The following is a 15,222-nucleotide window of genomic DNA, read 5'->3' as shown; positions in this document are numbered from 1 at the left end:
TTCCTCTGTTGCATAAACAGACCCTGCATCCACGTACTGGTTGACCACAAAAACACTTGCAAAAAATGTTGCGAGTGGTACTTCCTAACAGAAATTGAACAAGAAGTCAAGAATCCCATACTTGTCTCTCCCATTGAAGCATGTACTTTTGCTCAGATTATTAAAGTTTAGAACTGTGTAGCACACACTCATTGGCAAGAGTAGGTTATAACTGTACGTAGATGCTACTCGATCTGGGAGCTTTCGACAGAGATAGTGACTAATATAAACATGAAGAGAAATACTATCTTGTGTAGATTACTTTCCATATTATAGGTACTTCAATTCCAGTTGAAATAACGGTTACAATGCTAAAAAAAAGAAAAAGCCCTCCTTATATCAAGTATAGTTTTTGTGCCATTTTTTGTTTACTCTCAGGATTATCTGTATGTTTCAATAAAGCAGTCAAAAGGAAAGAAAAAACCAACAAGATTTTATTTCCCTTTGAACAACACTACATCCTGGCGATCTAATACCAGGGATATGATGGTGAAACAAACACTACTATTAATAAACTAAATTTTAAGTTAACGTACAGGTATCCGGTGGTTAAGGACTTTAATTGACAAAAACCCAACATTAATGGATTTGATATACAACTAGGATCAACTAATGTATGTACAACACCTTATTTACAAAACTATCCAACAAATACATTTGATTTTTGTCTCCATCATTAGTCTGGGTGACAATGTGCCAATTAGGTTTTACACCTTCCGCGTACTATTTAGAGAGTGGTTTCTGGTTTCCTTTACTATATGTGTCCTGACTAGTAACAACAATTTCAATAGCTGTATCTTCATGGAATCCTTTAAACTGTGCCACATTTCCCAGCTCTTCTACTTCTTCAATCAGGAGGTCAAGCCTTGCCGCTGTCTCTACTAGCAGTGAAGCAAAAGCAGCAAAAGGAAGCGCCTTGCAAAATTCTAGACACGCCATTACAGTTTTACTCTCTGTCTGGTTAGCTATCTTAACACTTTCCTCTTTTGACTGTTCTACAGCTTGCCTTTTGCTTTGCTGTCTGACAAACTCCATGGGCTTGTACACTTCGGTGTCTTGAATTGGCTTTGAGGTGAGACAGAGTCGAGGTTGGGATTTAATTGAAGCATTGAGTTCTTGCAGTGCTTTGTGAAGCTGATTAGATATGTGTGGTGAACAATGCTGATGATTTCTTATGGCGTCAGCTAGTTTCCCAAGAACGTTTACGACTTCCTTTGCAACTTGCTCGCATGGTTCTCTAAATAGAGCTCTAACTGATTGAGGAGCCTGAGGCAAAACATTAGAAGTGTAAGCACAAAGTGATGATATGTGAGGCAAAGCACGGTTTGAGCCTTGCAATTATTTCATCTAGAAACTGAAGCTTTTTTATTCCCTAAGTTTGTATTCTGTTGAAACAACCGTGTACCTTGAGTTGAGTATGTGAATCATGCATAATTATTTGATGAAAACTAAAATGCTGATACCACAAGAACATGGATGGTTAGAAATTTTTTGAAAACAGTAAATCAAGATGTCATGACTGGTGTTCATTTTAATTCAACATTTCAAGTGAGGTTCAAACAGTAAAACTCTGTCCAGGCTCTTCATCAATTTCTTTATGCAACATATAGTACGAATCACGTTACCTGAATTTGAGATTTCAAACAGCCATTTAAAGCAAAAATATTGTGACCAAAATGGTGAAGAGCACTCTCTAGCTGCAAATACTGATGCCATGGATAACCAAATTTCAAATGACGAGGCTCCCATCCTGCAAAAGTTGCCTGACATCCAGAGTGTAACATTTTGTTATAAACTTGACTATACCAGATGCTAATAAATTATAAAATGTGTACAACAATGCATACCAATGATTCATCTGCTGATGTGTTCTCTAAGATCTCTTGGTAGACTTTCTCTGCGGAGGAGTCCTTGGTGGATTTGGTACTGTCTTCTTTAGCATTCTTTTCCTGAAAATACTCCTTTACGTGTGCTGCAGGATTTACATTGCAACCAGTTAGATATATGATTCCTAGTGAACCTTTCCATCTTAAAAACAATTTACGCTAAGCTGAATTTTTTGCATATATGAAGATGCATATGCTACTGCGATAGATAAGGTTGCGGTACCTTCTACTAATTCTGCCAACACTTCAAACTTTTTTGTAATGGAATTCTGAAGATCTTCACCAGACCAGTGGGGAAGTATAAAAGCGCTTACAATCAGACAAATGATAAAGCCTATACCAATGGCATAGATACGCTGCAACATCATCTTCCAAACAGTCTGGTCATGGTAACCGGAAGCTATTAACGTATTAAATGTCAAAAGAAAGACATTCACTCCATGGTCGTAGATTCTGAGGGACGAGATGAATCTTGCATACGTAGTAGATGAACCTGTCCAGAAATAAGCAAGTTACAAGTAAGAGTAGTAGCCCATCCATCCAGCAATGTTCTAAAGTTCTGAAAATTACAGTACTGTAGTTGGACACATAGAGACTTAGGTCAATTTTATGGACTCTTCAGTCCTAACCATATACATTACAGAACAACAAAATGATGCATGACCCTATGGTAGAAGCAACCCATAGAGAAGGAATTGGTTGTACCGCTATGTAACTATATGTAATCTATATATAATTAATTTACAGTTTAGGCAGTTGGATCGTGTACATAGATCTTTCCACAGTATAATTTGATCTCTGTCCCTAGGTCTTCTTGGATGTCTAAATAATCATTATTGCTCTTTTCTAATAAAAACTGGATTCGTCCCAGTTTACTACTCCTGCTTAGTATTTTGTAAAATACAGCATTTGCAAGTATCAGAAGGTTATGATATATGAGCCATGATATATTTTCTGCAAAGTGTCCTCATCTCTTAAATGTACAAAAAGTTAATACTTTTCAACATGGACAAAATTTTAACACTTCTCAATGTTTTACACGAATTCCCCAAACTAACTCATTCATCAAAAGTCATGATATCACGTATACTTACAGGATTTATGGTGTGGATTGTACAACAAAACATTGCAGAATCTCATTCTAACAATAGCGCAAAGATGAATTCAACGGTGAAAAAAAGGCTTTATGAGAAACATGGGTACAACAAGCAGTGACGGAACCAGGATTCAACGTCTGTGGGTGCAAGAGCATATGCAACACAGTAATTGAACAAGAGTGCCAAGTTTGCCCATTTTAAGCACTTTAAGCAAATTACTAATAAATTATGCAACTTTTCAAATCTATGGGTATAAGTGGCTGTGTTAAACAGCAGGATACTAAAAGAGCTATGCTTACAAGTTTAAACAGCAGTAAGCTATAATCTAGTAATGCGAGATGAGTTCAACTCACCTATTATCAAGGTTGAAATGCCTATAAAGAAGGCACAACCAACTTTGTTAAAGTGCCGAGCAATTATCTCCAAAAGAAACGCCAGAGATATTGCAGCCAACGTTCCGATCCCTCTATTGACTCCCTTGTACAAAGTCTCACCTGTCCATGACATGCATATATATCAAATAAATAAACGCACAATACTCCTACTTAAAAAAGTAATAGAAAAAATAATAACATTACAAGAAAATTAAAAAAATAGGACATACCTGCAGTGAACTCGAGAAGTTGAATGACAGTAAGAACAGCCCAAATAGCATTCTTTCCAATACCATTGAAAACAGGATCCAACAAATAAAGCAGAGAAGCAAAAGCAAGTGCTAAGCCCACTTTTACAGAATGTACCATCCTTCTAGGGTCTTCTTTCCCTGCCTTGAAAACTTCATCTTTCACTACTATAACCCACTCCTTCAATCTCTTAGCATGCTTTTCAACATGCATGCTAGATACAAATTTGTTTACATGATTTTTAACTTGTTTCATGTTGGTTAGCAATTTCTTGAGCCCCAAGTCTGGTGGTTCTGCTTTTGATGTTTGATCTTCAATCACGTTGTCATTACCTTGTTTTGTGTCCATGATGCTAATGGTGTTCTTGGGCCTTTGAGTGAGAGAGAGACATAGAGATTTGGGAATACGTTAATTACTAAATTAGTACAGATTTTGTGTAGTGTCTATAACAGGGAACGTGATGATCTCATGATCAATCCTATTTAATGTTTGGAATTTCATCCTACGTTTTTCCCGAGAGTCCGCTTCTCCCAGAGTCCCAGGTAATGTGGTGGGCGGTTCCCAACTTGTATTAGAAAGCCCAAGGTGGTGTGAAGTCCAAATGTCCCAACATACATGCTTATAGCCTCGACTGCTTGAGCTTGTTTTTTTTCACCAGAAAACAGATTTCGATTGATTTATGCCATTAAACATTGAAAAAGCAGCTGTGAGGATTTGCGATGCTTAGTTCATTTAGCATGAAAAATACACAAGACAAAGCTCATTTAGCATAAAAAGAATTAGAAAGGACAGGTGTTTATACAAAATTACATAATGCATGGCATATGAACAAAACACAAATCAATTTCCTGTAATGTAGAATCAATGTTCTCTGTATAAGTAATTTACATTATTGATGTCAATATAAACTTGCGATGTAAGGACTACAAAAGACTTGAACTTCTTCTAGGGTTGCTCTTGACTCATCCCCAAACAAAGACTCCTTCCCATCCTTCCTCTTGGCATATGACAACCCCAACCTTGATTTAGCCTGCCTGAGATCACCAACACCTGAATTTGTATCCGGTCCAGCGAACCCACCCATTACCGGTGCCAAAGGTGGCCCAATAAGAAGCCCATCTGCCCCAAATTGAGGCCCACCCCTAGCGTAGTCGAATAGCGCAGCACCATTCCCCCCTACTTTGGGTAGGATAATAGGTTTGATTTCCTCATTGTCTATCCAGTAAAACAGAAATGCATCAAATGAGTCATAGTAATCATCTGTACTCCTGTAACCTTCCGGATTAAATGCGCCAAACTTGAATGACTTGTTTGTGTAACCAATCACTACACAAGGCCCCTTGAAGTCGGAACAATTGTGAAATGAAGTTGCACTGAATCCATCTTTTGAGGCCGTATAGCAGCATTTTAGTTCTCTACCTGATCATTACAAAAATTTGGCCTCAAAAGTTAAAACAAGTACAAACGTAAGGAAATTCTAAATTATTTCTTGATCAATGTCACGAAACATAATGAGACACCAGTTACTGTTTGTAATTAAAAATCATGCTTGTATATATTTTGGAGACCCGATATTATAGCAGAAAATTTGATATTCTCTGCTTCGTATCTACTTTAATTGTTATAATTTTTCTTTGAAAGAAACATGACACATGACTTATCAACCTAGAGTCCAATAGATTCCTGGCATATATGTGGGCAATAACAGCTTCGTGCACAGTATACATGTATACATGAGACAAACCCTAACATGCACGCATTATTGGTGCACAACAATCAATTAGTTGTTTTGTTAAAATATGTCAATATTAGAATATGTCCAATATGAAAAGTCCCATGTTTCTATAAGTGTGGACATCCATATCTAGTAGTTTCTATTATCATGTTTTAGTTTTAGTATAAGTATGTAATTCTGGGTGGAGAACATAACCTCCGATACAAGAACTCTCTAACCCTAATCAATTTCTAGTTTTCTCTGTTCTTCTTCTTGGTTTCTCTAATATATCAATGTCACAACTCTCCTAGCATCACCACTAACATAGAATTTAACATGGTATCATAGCGAAGTTCAGTGGTATGCTAAGAGAGGAATCCCTCACCAAGTTTTTCAGTATAGTATTCAAGTCAAGTTTCAAGAAGAAGAAGAATTTCTCACAAGAAGTTATTATATCTCAATTCAAGTTTCAATCTTTCTCTGGAAGGATTTACTGTTCACTGACACTGTTCACGGTATTGTTCATCGACATGTTTAAGTATTCTAAGTTCTGAAATCTCTCATCTCATTATTCTTTATGGTTCGAATCTCCTTCTTCCACAACCTCTCCGTCTTAGTATTGTAAGAGGGGCACAACCTCTCTGTATCTCGCAGTCTCTAAAATTAGTATTGGACGAGACACGCACGCGCGAAGTTTAAGCCTTCTGCTGCGTGCCCATGCCGTGAAAAATAAGTAAGTTTTCTATGTACTGATTCGTTTTTCCAGTGAAAAGGCGCATGCGCTCAAGTATAGCCAGGCCTAAAAGGCGCACGGGCCCATGCCGTAAAAGAAAGAAAAAAAAAACTTTCGCGAAACAACAGTACTGAGAGCGCGCACGCGCTCGAAATTGGCCTTGCCAAGAGCGCGCCTACGCCTATGCCTCCACACATTAGTTTTTGAGATTTTTGAAGTATCAAGCTTTTGGAAGGTAGTTTGCATTCTCATCCAGGATTGGAGGGGTAGTATTGTTTGTATGTCATTATGGATATTTGGGTTTCTAGCTTCCGCGCAGTTAGTATTGATGTCGTCTTCTGTCTCAGTTTCTAGAACATGATCAAGTTGTTTGTTTGAAATATTATAGGGGCGCATGACCTCTATCTCACAAGGAATTATTCTTTCCATCTTCCACTGTTTCAGAAGTTCGCAATCATAAAAAGGCGCGACCCACCCTTCACCCTTTATAATGAGTATTGTTTGATGCATGTTCTATTAGAATTTTTTTATTTTTTGTGTATTGGAGTATAAAGTATTGTTTTTTGAAGTGAGCATTGGTTGGTTGTATAAGTTAGTATTTGGTCTTCTCTATTTCAAGTTCAAGTCGGAATAGACAAGTCTTTGTATGTTCCTACTCAGCCTTGTATATTTCAACTTGAGGGGGGGGAATAGAGAGATATGAAGACATTCAGTAGTATATAAGGGAAGAAAAATATGGAGACGTATGAGAAAGAGTACTTATGTCTCCATATTCCGGCATGCCTTGACGAACTCTTCATGACAAGGCATATCCACTATTCAATCTTTAGTTTCAGGTAGCAGTCACGCCTAAACTACAAGTATGTTTCAGGTAGTAGTCAAGCCTTAACTGCAAGTATGTTTCAGGTCCTTAACTGCAAGTATGTTTCAGGTAGCAGTCAAGCCTAAACTGTAAGTATGTTTCAGGTAGCAATCACACCTAAACTGCAAGTATGTTTCAGGTAGCAGTCAAGTCTTAACTGCTATAGAAACCGTTATGTCAGAATGCAAATGTCTACAAACCGCGAAAACCCACGCGCAGCGGAATTAATGGGTTCTCACTATTTTGGATAGAAAACATACCTTTGAATCGGCTGTGATAACTCTGAGAATCCAATAGCTATGAATCCGAATCAACAATCAACCCCTTGATCTTCTGTTGTATTCATTTAGAATAGATTGGAAGTTGTGTGGGCAACGATCTACCAACCCTCTTCTTTCTCACAAAGCTAGATCCAATTTTGGATCTATCTTTCCTTGCCTCTCTTTTCAATCTAATGAATTTTGGCCAAGAAGAAAGGATTCTATTTATAGGCTACAACAGGGACCATGAGGAGAAATTAGGGTTGGGCCTCCTGACGGGCTTGGGCTTCCCATGTTCGCTCAGAACACACGGCCCAAGTCCGTCAACAAATGACTTATTCCAGTAAAGGTCATTGTTGCACTACCGCCCTAATCCCAAATTACGTGTCAGCATTTATGGACTCCATATTATATGCTCGTTGATCTCCCCGTGTTTAAGATATCAAATGTCTGTTGATTAAGTCAAGTTACTGACAACAACATCAATCAACTTCTTATGTCCTTGAGTAGTACCACTCAACTTCATTGTCATGTCGAATCAAATCCACCTGCAGGGTTTACATGACAATCCTTATGAGCTCCTCAAGGGAACATCATCAGCCCGACTTCTTGCGGGACACGGATTCCTTCTATAATCAACAACACACCTTACATATAATGTCATTACCCAATCCATCGAGTTTGTTGATTCATAAATGAATCTCACTCATTGATGATTTAAAGCAATATACAATGCACGTAAGTGCCCGTTATTATATCCAGATTAAGAGGACAAACATTCATAATAACAGAGACGTTTGTTCTCTTATATAGTCAGTATAAAGAGAAACAACCTCACTTTGTCATGTTCAATACACATAAAGTGTACTAGTGTAATCCTATATAGTCAAGATAGACTAATACCAGATTATACTACAACCGTACCAATGGTTTATCCAAATCTATCTAGGTTGTAAACGATTACTTATACTTTATAAGGTACTGATGATATGATTTTCTGTGTATCCACACCATATCATCTACAACATAAAGTATTAGACACATGCATATAACTAATAACATATATAATATGCATAACATTTGCCCATATGATTCTCATTCAAAATATAAAAAATTAGAGTTAATACAAAAGTAATATTTTTAGTATATAACCCTATCAAACTGCAAGTATGTTTCAGGTAGCAGTCACGCCTAAACTGCAAGTATGTTTCAGGTAGCAGTCACGCCTAAACTGCAAGTATGTTTTAGATAGCAGTCAAGCCTTAACTGCAAGTATGTTTCAAGTAGCAGTCAAGCCTAAACTGCACTCATCAGGATTCAGATAGCAGTCAAGTTATAACTACACCAGTATTCAGTATTCAGGAGTACCCATAATAGTATTTTATTAACATTAACTGTGATATTAATAGTAACAGCCAAGAAGTGCACATCAAGTCAATGTTATTGTTTTCAATTTATATTATGACAGCCATAACAGTGAATGGAGTGAGTAGTAGTCAAGCAGCGCGCCACTAAACCAGTGTTATGATTTCAGTTTGTGATTGTGGTACACTTTTAGTATTCAGGTTAGGTCATTGCCTACACCGACAGTTTCACCTCCAGAACGTCTCAACAGTTGTTCGAGTTCTTCAACTAAAGACAGTTATATGCGAAAGGGGTCGAGAGCAGTATTCTTATATTTTATTTTTTGTAATCCAAACTGTAATTTGCATAGTTTGCATAATTACAGCTTGAAGGGGAGTGTTAGAATATTTCATTATTAGAATATGTTTAATATGAAAAGTCCCATGTTTCTATAAATGTGGACATCCATATCTAGTAGTTTTCTATTATCATGTTTTAGTTTTAGTATAAGTATGTAACTCTGGGTAGAGAATATAATCTCAAATATAAGAACTCTCTAACCCTAATCAACATCTAGTCTTCTCTGTTTTTCTTATTAGTTTATCTAATATATAAATGTCACAACTCTCCTAACATCACCACTAACATAGAATTCAACATGTTTGATTATGATTCTGTTTGATCTACTTTTTTATATTCCGAGGCACATGACATGTTATTGCCGGTGCATGACTTGAAATTAATTCTGGTCTCCAACAAAGATTGTCTGTGTGACTCTGTATTCCGTTCTCTTATTAAAATTCAAAAGAATGTAATTGACCTATTATATTAGAGCACTTCTTCAGTGCGCGAGATGTATGGTGCGCAGAGGATATAGACCTTTGGATCAGTACTTCTGCCATACAATACACACGCACCCCTTGGTATGAGTGGCCCAGATTTGACAGCACACCATACGACCTGCGCACTATAGATTTAGCCATTATATTATGGATGACAATATCAAATAATGAACATCGTCATTGTTATTTTATTTGTAAAACTATGATTTAGTGAACTAAAGTTTAACAATAAACGCATTAACATATTCCTACTTGGTTTTTATGTTTGTATAACTCACCCAATTTCATGGTCTAGTAGAAAGTAACATCTATGAGGTATAAGAGTTGTGGATGTATGTGAGAGATAAAATAGAGTACCTTGTAAGAAAGTTTTGTTAAGCAGAGAAGGTGAGAAGGGAAGATCAATGTCATGGTACTTGGGCTGTGGCTTTTCCTCATTTGCCTTGCGTTTGTTCCAATCAAAGAAGCTGGATGGGTTCCTCTTCCACCTTGGAAGGATGTAATTAGACACACAAGCCATGAACAGTAACCCACTCACACAGTCTCACTATGGACCATACACACTGAGATGCCTTATCTGATATATAGTATGTTATTGTATCAACTGACATGTGTCATTTTAGGCTGTTCAAACTGTAGTAACCTTTTTAGGCAACATGAACGGGACTTTAGGGGTTAAGTCTTGGAGCGCAAATCAGCATGCTAGCAACTAATTGAGGGGGTCCCCTAAAATACTCATACTTGACACCTCTTGTAGTTGGCTGTGCACGACAGCACTAATTCGAGAATCAGTAATTGATGTGGACTAATATTTGGTTCATATATCTGATATAATCACACTCGATAAGTGCTTAAGGGAGAATTTTGACTGACCTCGCTGTGTGAATAGCAATAATTTGATTTGAATTAAGAATCACGCAGACTATGAACTTGTTCTGCGGTGCATAGAGGGTTAAATGAACACCTTGCAGTTTGCTTCCAAGTTCTATCAGGAACAGTGAGTTTCGTTATAGAGTTCATATATAGGGGAGACAGACCACAGAATTGCATCAAGAGTAAAAGTTCTACTTGTACTAGGGCAAACTCAGGTGGGCAGCACAAACCACATCTGCAGCCAGGGGTGGATTTTCTGGAAAAACCATGTCCTACTTAGTTATGCCATGGCCACCTGATATAAGTTCCTGGATGAAGCCTCCTTGTACTATTAAGTTCTACTTGTACTACTAGCTAGATCTATTCTGTAGGTTAGTGTGTGTTGATCGTCAATAATGAGAAAAGCTTGAAAGTGATCTCATTATAGCCGTACAATTGCTATGATCTCCTAACAAAAAAAAATAATAATAATAATAACGAAACTGGAACATTCTCATTATTAAACTTTCAATTGAATGGGAACTAGATAGCCCCCGGCTTCAATACATTATTTATAGAAGGGAAGTCGTGATCTTGTTTATACTGATTGCTAAGTGACAATTTGTATAATCTATAATGAGCTCTTTTGGGACTCGATCAATCTCATAGCCATAAAGATGACACCCAGCCAAATAAAATTAAACTATTCAATGTTTTGAAAAGGCAGATTGGGGGGTAACTGTCGTCGCTGTCCCGTTTGTGCATTTTCACGGGAAACTATAATTTCTATCTCTGATTTGAACTCCTTAAAATGTGCCATTCTCCCCAGTTCTTCAACCTGTTCAATTACAAGATCAAGCCTTACCGCCATCTCTAGCAATAAAGAAGCAAAAGCAGCAAATGGAAGCGCTTCCGAGAATTCAAGACTAGTGATTGCGAGTTTGCTCAATGTTGGCCTTAAGACTTTCCTTTCATTTTCCTTAGACTGGTCAGTCATCCTTCTAGTTTTCCATTCAAGCAACGCGGATGAATCAGTCTTAACAGAGGATAATGAGACTCCCGACTCCTTCTCTTGTTTCTGGTTGGCAGCAGCAGCGGCAGCTAAAGCCAGCATGTTTGTAGCTTGGTTATGGTTTGATCCAAGGAAAAGACGAGGTTGGGACTTGATGGTATTATTAAGGTCTTGTAAAGCAAGGTGAAGATTATCTGAAAGTAAGCCTGATGAGCAACGACGTCGGTTTCTTATGCTATCTGCAAGTTCCGTGAGCACCTTTGAAACTTCCCCAGCAACTCGAATACTTGGTTTCTTAAAAAGAGCTCGAATCGATTTTGGTGTCTAAAACAAAACAAACATAGTTAGAACTGAAGCACCTCTACCTCGCTTGATAAACGTTCCGTACAATTAACATTAGATCGACAGTCTAGTTCTACTTTTAAGTTGACAGGAAGGGAACTTCACGATCTGACGCGAAAACTTCAACTAGCTAGATTTGAAGTATTTCTGTTTAGCCTAAAAAGTTCACAAGAAACGTTTCATTTGCATTTAAGTCTTACGTACGTCCTTGTTAGCGCAAGATCGACCCTGCAAACGTTTTTTGTTCTGCCCATGAAATGTTAAAAACTAATGGCCTTAGATCATTAGTAAATGAGTTTCAAATTTTACTTGAATAGGAAAGCACTTTGCCATACACAGAACAAGCAAATCAATATTCCATGTAACCAAACATTCCCTTGCGAAACATAAAATATTTATCTTTTTTCCTTTGTCTGAGGTCTTTAAGGGACAGAACCTGTGGAACGATCCTAGATTTGCTTTAGCATTCATGTGGGTGTTAGGAACTTCACATGGACTTGAAATCAAAGGAAGCTGGATTCGGATTTGATTATTACTAAATTATATACAATGCCATACTTAGAACAGATAAGTGCATATTGGTAAAAACAATTTCTAACAAAAAGTAGCTGTCCTTATATATATAATTGTAATCGTATCAACAAGATGTGAATATATATGTCGTTTCTATGAGTATCCACTATGCGCAAGTGCTAGCCTAATTAATTTCAGCACAATATATTCAGTGATCTGAAACATAGCATTTTATTAACAGATCAAGACAATTTTTTTTTACTGTATTCGTGATATATAATATATATAATAATGTAGGATATGATGACAAAGCTAATCTGGACGCTACACATAGCGACAAGCTAGTTACCTAAATAATTAAATAGAAGAATTCTGCATCAGTTAGTGTCATCTGAGGACAAGCTAATCTGTATACAAGTCACTGTTAAATAAGATGAATGAGGCCGGAGAAGGACGCATGACAACATCATGGTTTGATTAGGGCTATAAGCAGCAATTCCGAGGGTGACGAAGTTGATATGTACATAAAGAGTTAAGGTGATTATTTAGGCGTTTACCTGGATCTCAGAGTGCAAACAGCCATGTAGTGCTACAGCTGTATACCCGAAATGGCGAAGAACAGTTCCAAATTTCACATATTCCTGCCATGGGTACCTATAACAGTGTCTTGAGTGTCTTGGCTCCCAGCTTGCGTGTAATGCCTGATCGACACAGTTTTTGTTACAAAGAGCTTGATAGCATTCCATTTTTAACACATCAAACCCTCTAATTTTAATGACTGATCACATAATGATGGAATTCGATGTATGTTATTTTGTGATAATTAGTATATATAGTACTGAATTGACAGTGTATATAGGAGAAACATTGAATGAGATTTCTTACTAGGATCTCGTCCATGGACTTGGAATCCAGAACAGCCTTGTAGCTCTTGTAGATGGGATCCTCAGAGGGATTGTCTTCAACGACAGTTTCTTCGTCTTGAAAGTATTCGCTAACGCAAGCTACATGTTCAATTATTTTCAGATAAGTTGATAACATTTTTGAAGATGAGGACAGACAACTTATTAAGGCTAAAACAAGTACGTGACCAGACAACAAAATCCAATCTCATAACCAAACGAAAATTCTCAGTGAATGAAATGAATATATATGTACCTTCAATTGATCTTGCTAAGCTTTCCAGCTTGTACACAGTTGAACCATGGAGCTCTTCTCCGGACCAGTTAGGAAAAACGAAGAAGCTCATTAGAAGGCATATTCCACAACCAATGGCGATAGTGTAGAAACGTTCATGTGCGACGCGTAAAACATTATGGACTCGATAACTAGATACAGTTATCAGATTAAACGTTAAGAGAAAGATCACAACACCATAGTCGTAATTTTTCTTTATTTTAGGAAAGAACCTCGTATATGTTGCTGCAGTTCCTGGAAAAGAAGTTGTCTGTAAGACATCCATTAAGTGATCTAAAGCACTCTCTTTGATGATTAGACATTTAGAGACAACGAGGTACCTATTAAAAAGACGGTGGTTCCTATGAATACTGCTCGAAAAATTTTCCCAGACTCATTTGCAACGTACTCAATGAAAAATGCTAGTGATCCGGCACACAATGTTCCCAGTCCTCTATTCAATCCTTTGCATATAGTTGCACCTAGGAAATCACAACAATGCAAATTAAAAACTACGAGCAAATAACAAAAGTTTGTAAAATGGCCTACTGAAAATGTTAAGCCATTAAGCCGATAGTTTGTCAAGTAAGTTAGTCACCATTGCATGTTCAACAATGACTTACCTACAGTGAACTCGAGTACCACAACGACAGTCATTACAGCCCAAATTGCATTTGATCCAATTCCTTCAAACAATGGTTCCATGAGATACAACAGAGATACCAACGTCAGTGACAACCCGACTTTCAAAGCGTGAATGAACCTCCGTGGATCTTCACGACCAACTTTCCATATTGTTAACCAAACTTGCCTTGGAAAGCTTCTCATCTTTGATGCAAACTTATCCAAGAATGTTTTCTTCATTGCATTTTCTTTGCCTTGATTTTTAACCCTGTTATCAGACATCTTGATGAACTCTGTTATCAGACATATTGATGTCTAGTGTTAAACAACTATTTAACAATACTTCTACTGTTATAATGTCTCTTGATAATAATAAATAAAGAATTGTTTCTATGATAAGGGTTAGTGACTATCTATATATAAGATAGCTTGAATTTAAGGTGTAACAAGAAGCCAAGAATGTCGGTTCTTGGGAAGAGTCGTATGTTATGCGATTGAAGCAATGAGACCATGCAGAGTGTCTCGTAAAGAATTTGAGATTCTTCTACAGGTTTGGGAGCTAGTTTGGATTATTATGTGAGTACTCCACCTCTCTATACAGTGCAGGTGTGTTCTATATATATTTCAAGTGAAACTAGTCATGGTATCATTCACATGGCATCCAATTAAAGTCACCAAAGATATTAATAGTGTTGCTTTCATGAGCATCTAAAGTCAACAACAGGAGACAACAATGAGAGGTATCTAAGCTTTATAGAATCAGAGAGAAGCCCCTTGACCATTTAACAAAGTTGCTATCCTAACTCTTTTGGAACTAAATATTCTACTCAAACTTTTAAACTGAAGGCCTATAAGTTTGGGAATTTGGAGCAACCCAACACAGTGTCAATCTCACAAGGCAAGTAAAATGGTTATTAAGCCCCCATTATGTGCACAACAACTTGTACCCAAAGTCACGAGCAAACTCTCAAATGAGTTGTTAGTTTTGACTTGCAAAGAAAGGGAAGTTTATGGTTCACCTAAACCATTCACAGGTAGGGAGAAAAAGAGGAGTTTCCAATAAATGCAACTGCAGGGCACAATTATATCCCTGAATTCTCATGCGTGCTCAACTTTTAAACTAGAAGTAAAGGATTTGCCATATGGTGCATTCTGTTGATGACAAATGGTGAGAGCGAGACTCACTACTTGTCACGTTTCTGATTTGATGCAACCAACTGCTAACTAAAACTTTCTGTGGACAACCATTCTTCATATGTGCAAATCAGAATCTCATTTGGACAGTTGTGTTAGTATACGCAAA

The 15,222-nt window shown here is 37.3% G+C and overlaps 2 protein-coding genes across 2 annotated transcripts; both read right to left on the bottom strand.

The window, feature by feature from the left end:
* Positions 1-363: 363 nt before the first annotated feature.
* LOC147524704 (uncharacterized) lies at positions 364-14,494 on the bottom strand. The gene is made up of 11 exons (XM_086575998.1): positions 13,919-14,494; positions 13,637-13,777; positions 13,278-13,550; positions 13,005-13,123; positions 12,677-12,820; positions 3,627-3,915; positions 3,376-3,516; positions 2,149-2,418; positions 1,887-2,011; positions 1,685-1,802; positions 364-1,370 (listed from the first exon to the last, which is right to left on the bottom strand). The coding sequence occupies exons 1-11, from the start codon at positions 14,199-14,201 to the stop codon at positions 763-765; spliced, it is 2,511 nt and encodes an 836-aa protein (XP_086432124.1). The 5' UTR covers positions 14,202-14,494; the 3' UTR covers positions 364-762.
* LOC147524705 (TLDc domain protein) lies at positions 4,471-10,011 on the bottom strand. The gene is made up of 2 exons (XM_086604066.1): positions 9,758-10,011; positions 4,471-5,064 (listed from the first exon to the last, which is right to left on the bottom strand). Exons 1-2 carry the CDS (start codon positions 9,918-9,920, stop codon positions 4,544-4,546), a joined length of 684 nt encoding a protein of 227 aa, XP_086460192.1. The 5' UTR covers positions 9,921-10,011; the 3' UTR covers positions 4,471-4,543.
* Positions 14,495-15,222: the final 728 nt, after the last annotated feature.

Source organism: Coptis chinensis, chromosome 1 (genome assembly GCF_015680905.1).
Source record: "Coptis chinensis isolate HL-2020 chromosome 1, ASM1568090v1, whole genome shotgun sequence".
NCBI classification, from domain to species: domain Eukaryota; kingdom Viridiplantae; phylum Streptophyta; class Magnoliopsida; order Ranunculales; family Ranunculaceae; genus Coptis; species Coptis chinensis.
The sequence above is the reverse complement of the archived record's forward strand: the minus strand, read 5'-3'. Positions and strand labels throughout refer to the sequence as shown.

Bases quoted from the DNA above. Each gene is read 5' to 3' on its own strand.
- LOC147524705 (XM_086604066.1), bottom strand. From the start codon at position 9,920: ATGGCTTGTGTGTCTAATTACATCCTTCCAAGGTGGAAGAGGAACCCA. The intron at 5,065-9,757 runs GTACTCTATTTT...TGTAATGATCAG, and splicing joins TAACAAAACTTTCTTACAAG to GTAGAGAACTAAAATGCTGC.
- LOC147524704 (XM_086575998.1), bottom strand. From the start codon at position 14,201: ATGTCTGATAACAGGGTTAAAAATCAAGGCAAAGAAAATGCAATGAAG. The intron at 3,916-12,676 runs GTAAACGCCTAA...TTGGGGCTCAAG, and splicing joins GTTTGCACTCTGAGATCCAG to AAATTGCTAACCAACATGAA. The intron at 1,371-1,684 runs GTTTGAAATCTC...AATAATTGCAAG, and splicing joins TATTTTTGCTTTAAATGGCT to GCTCAAACCGTGCTTTGCCT.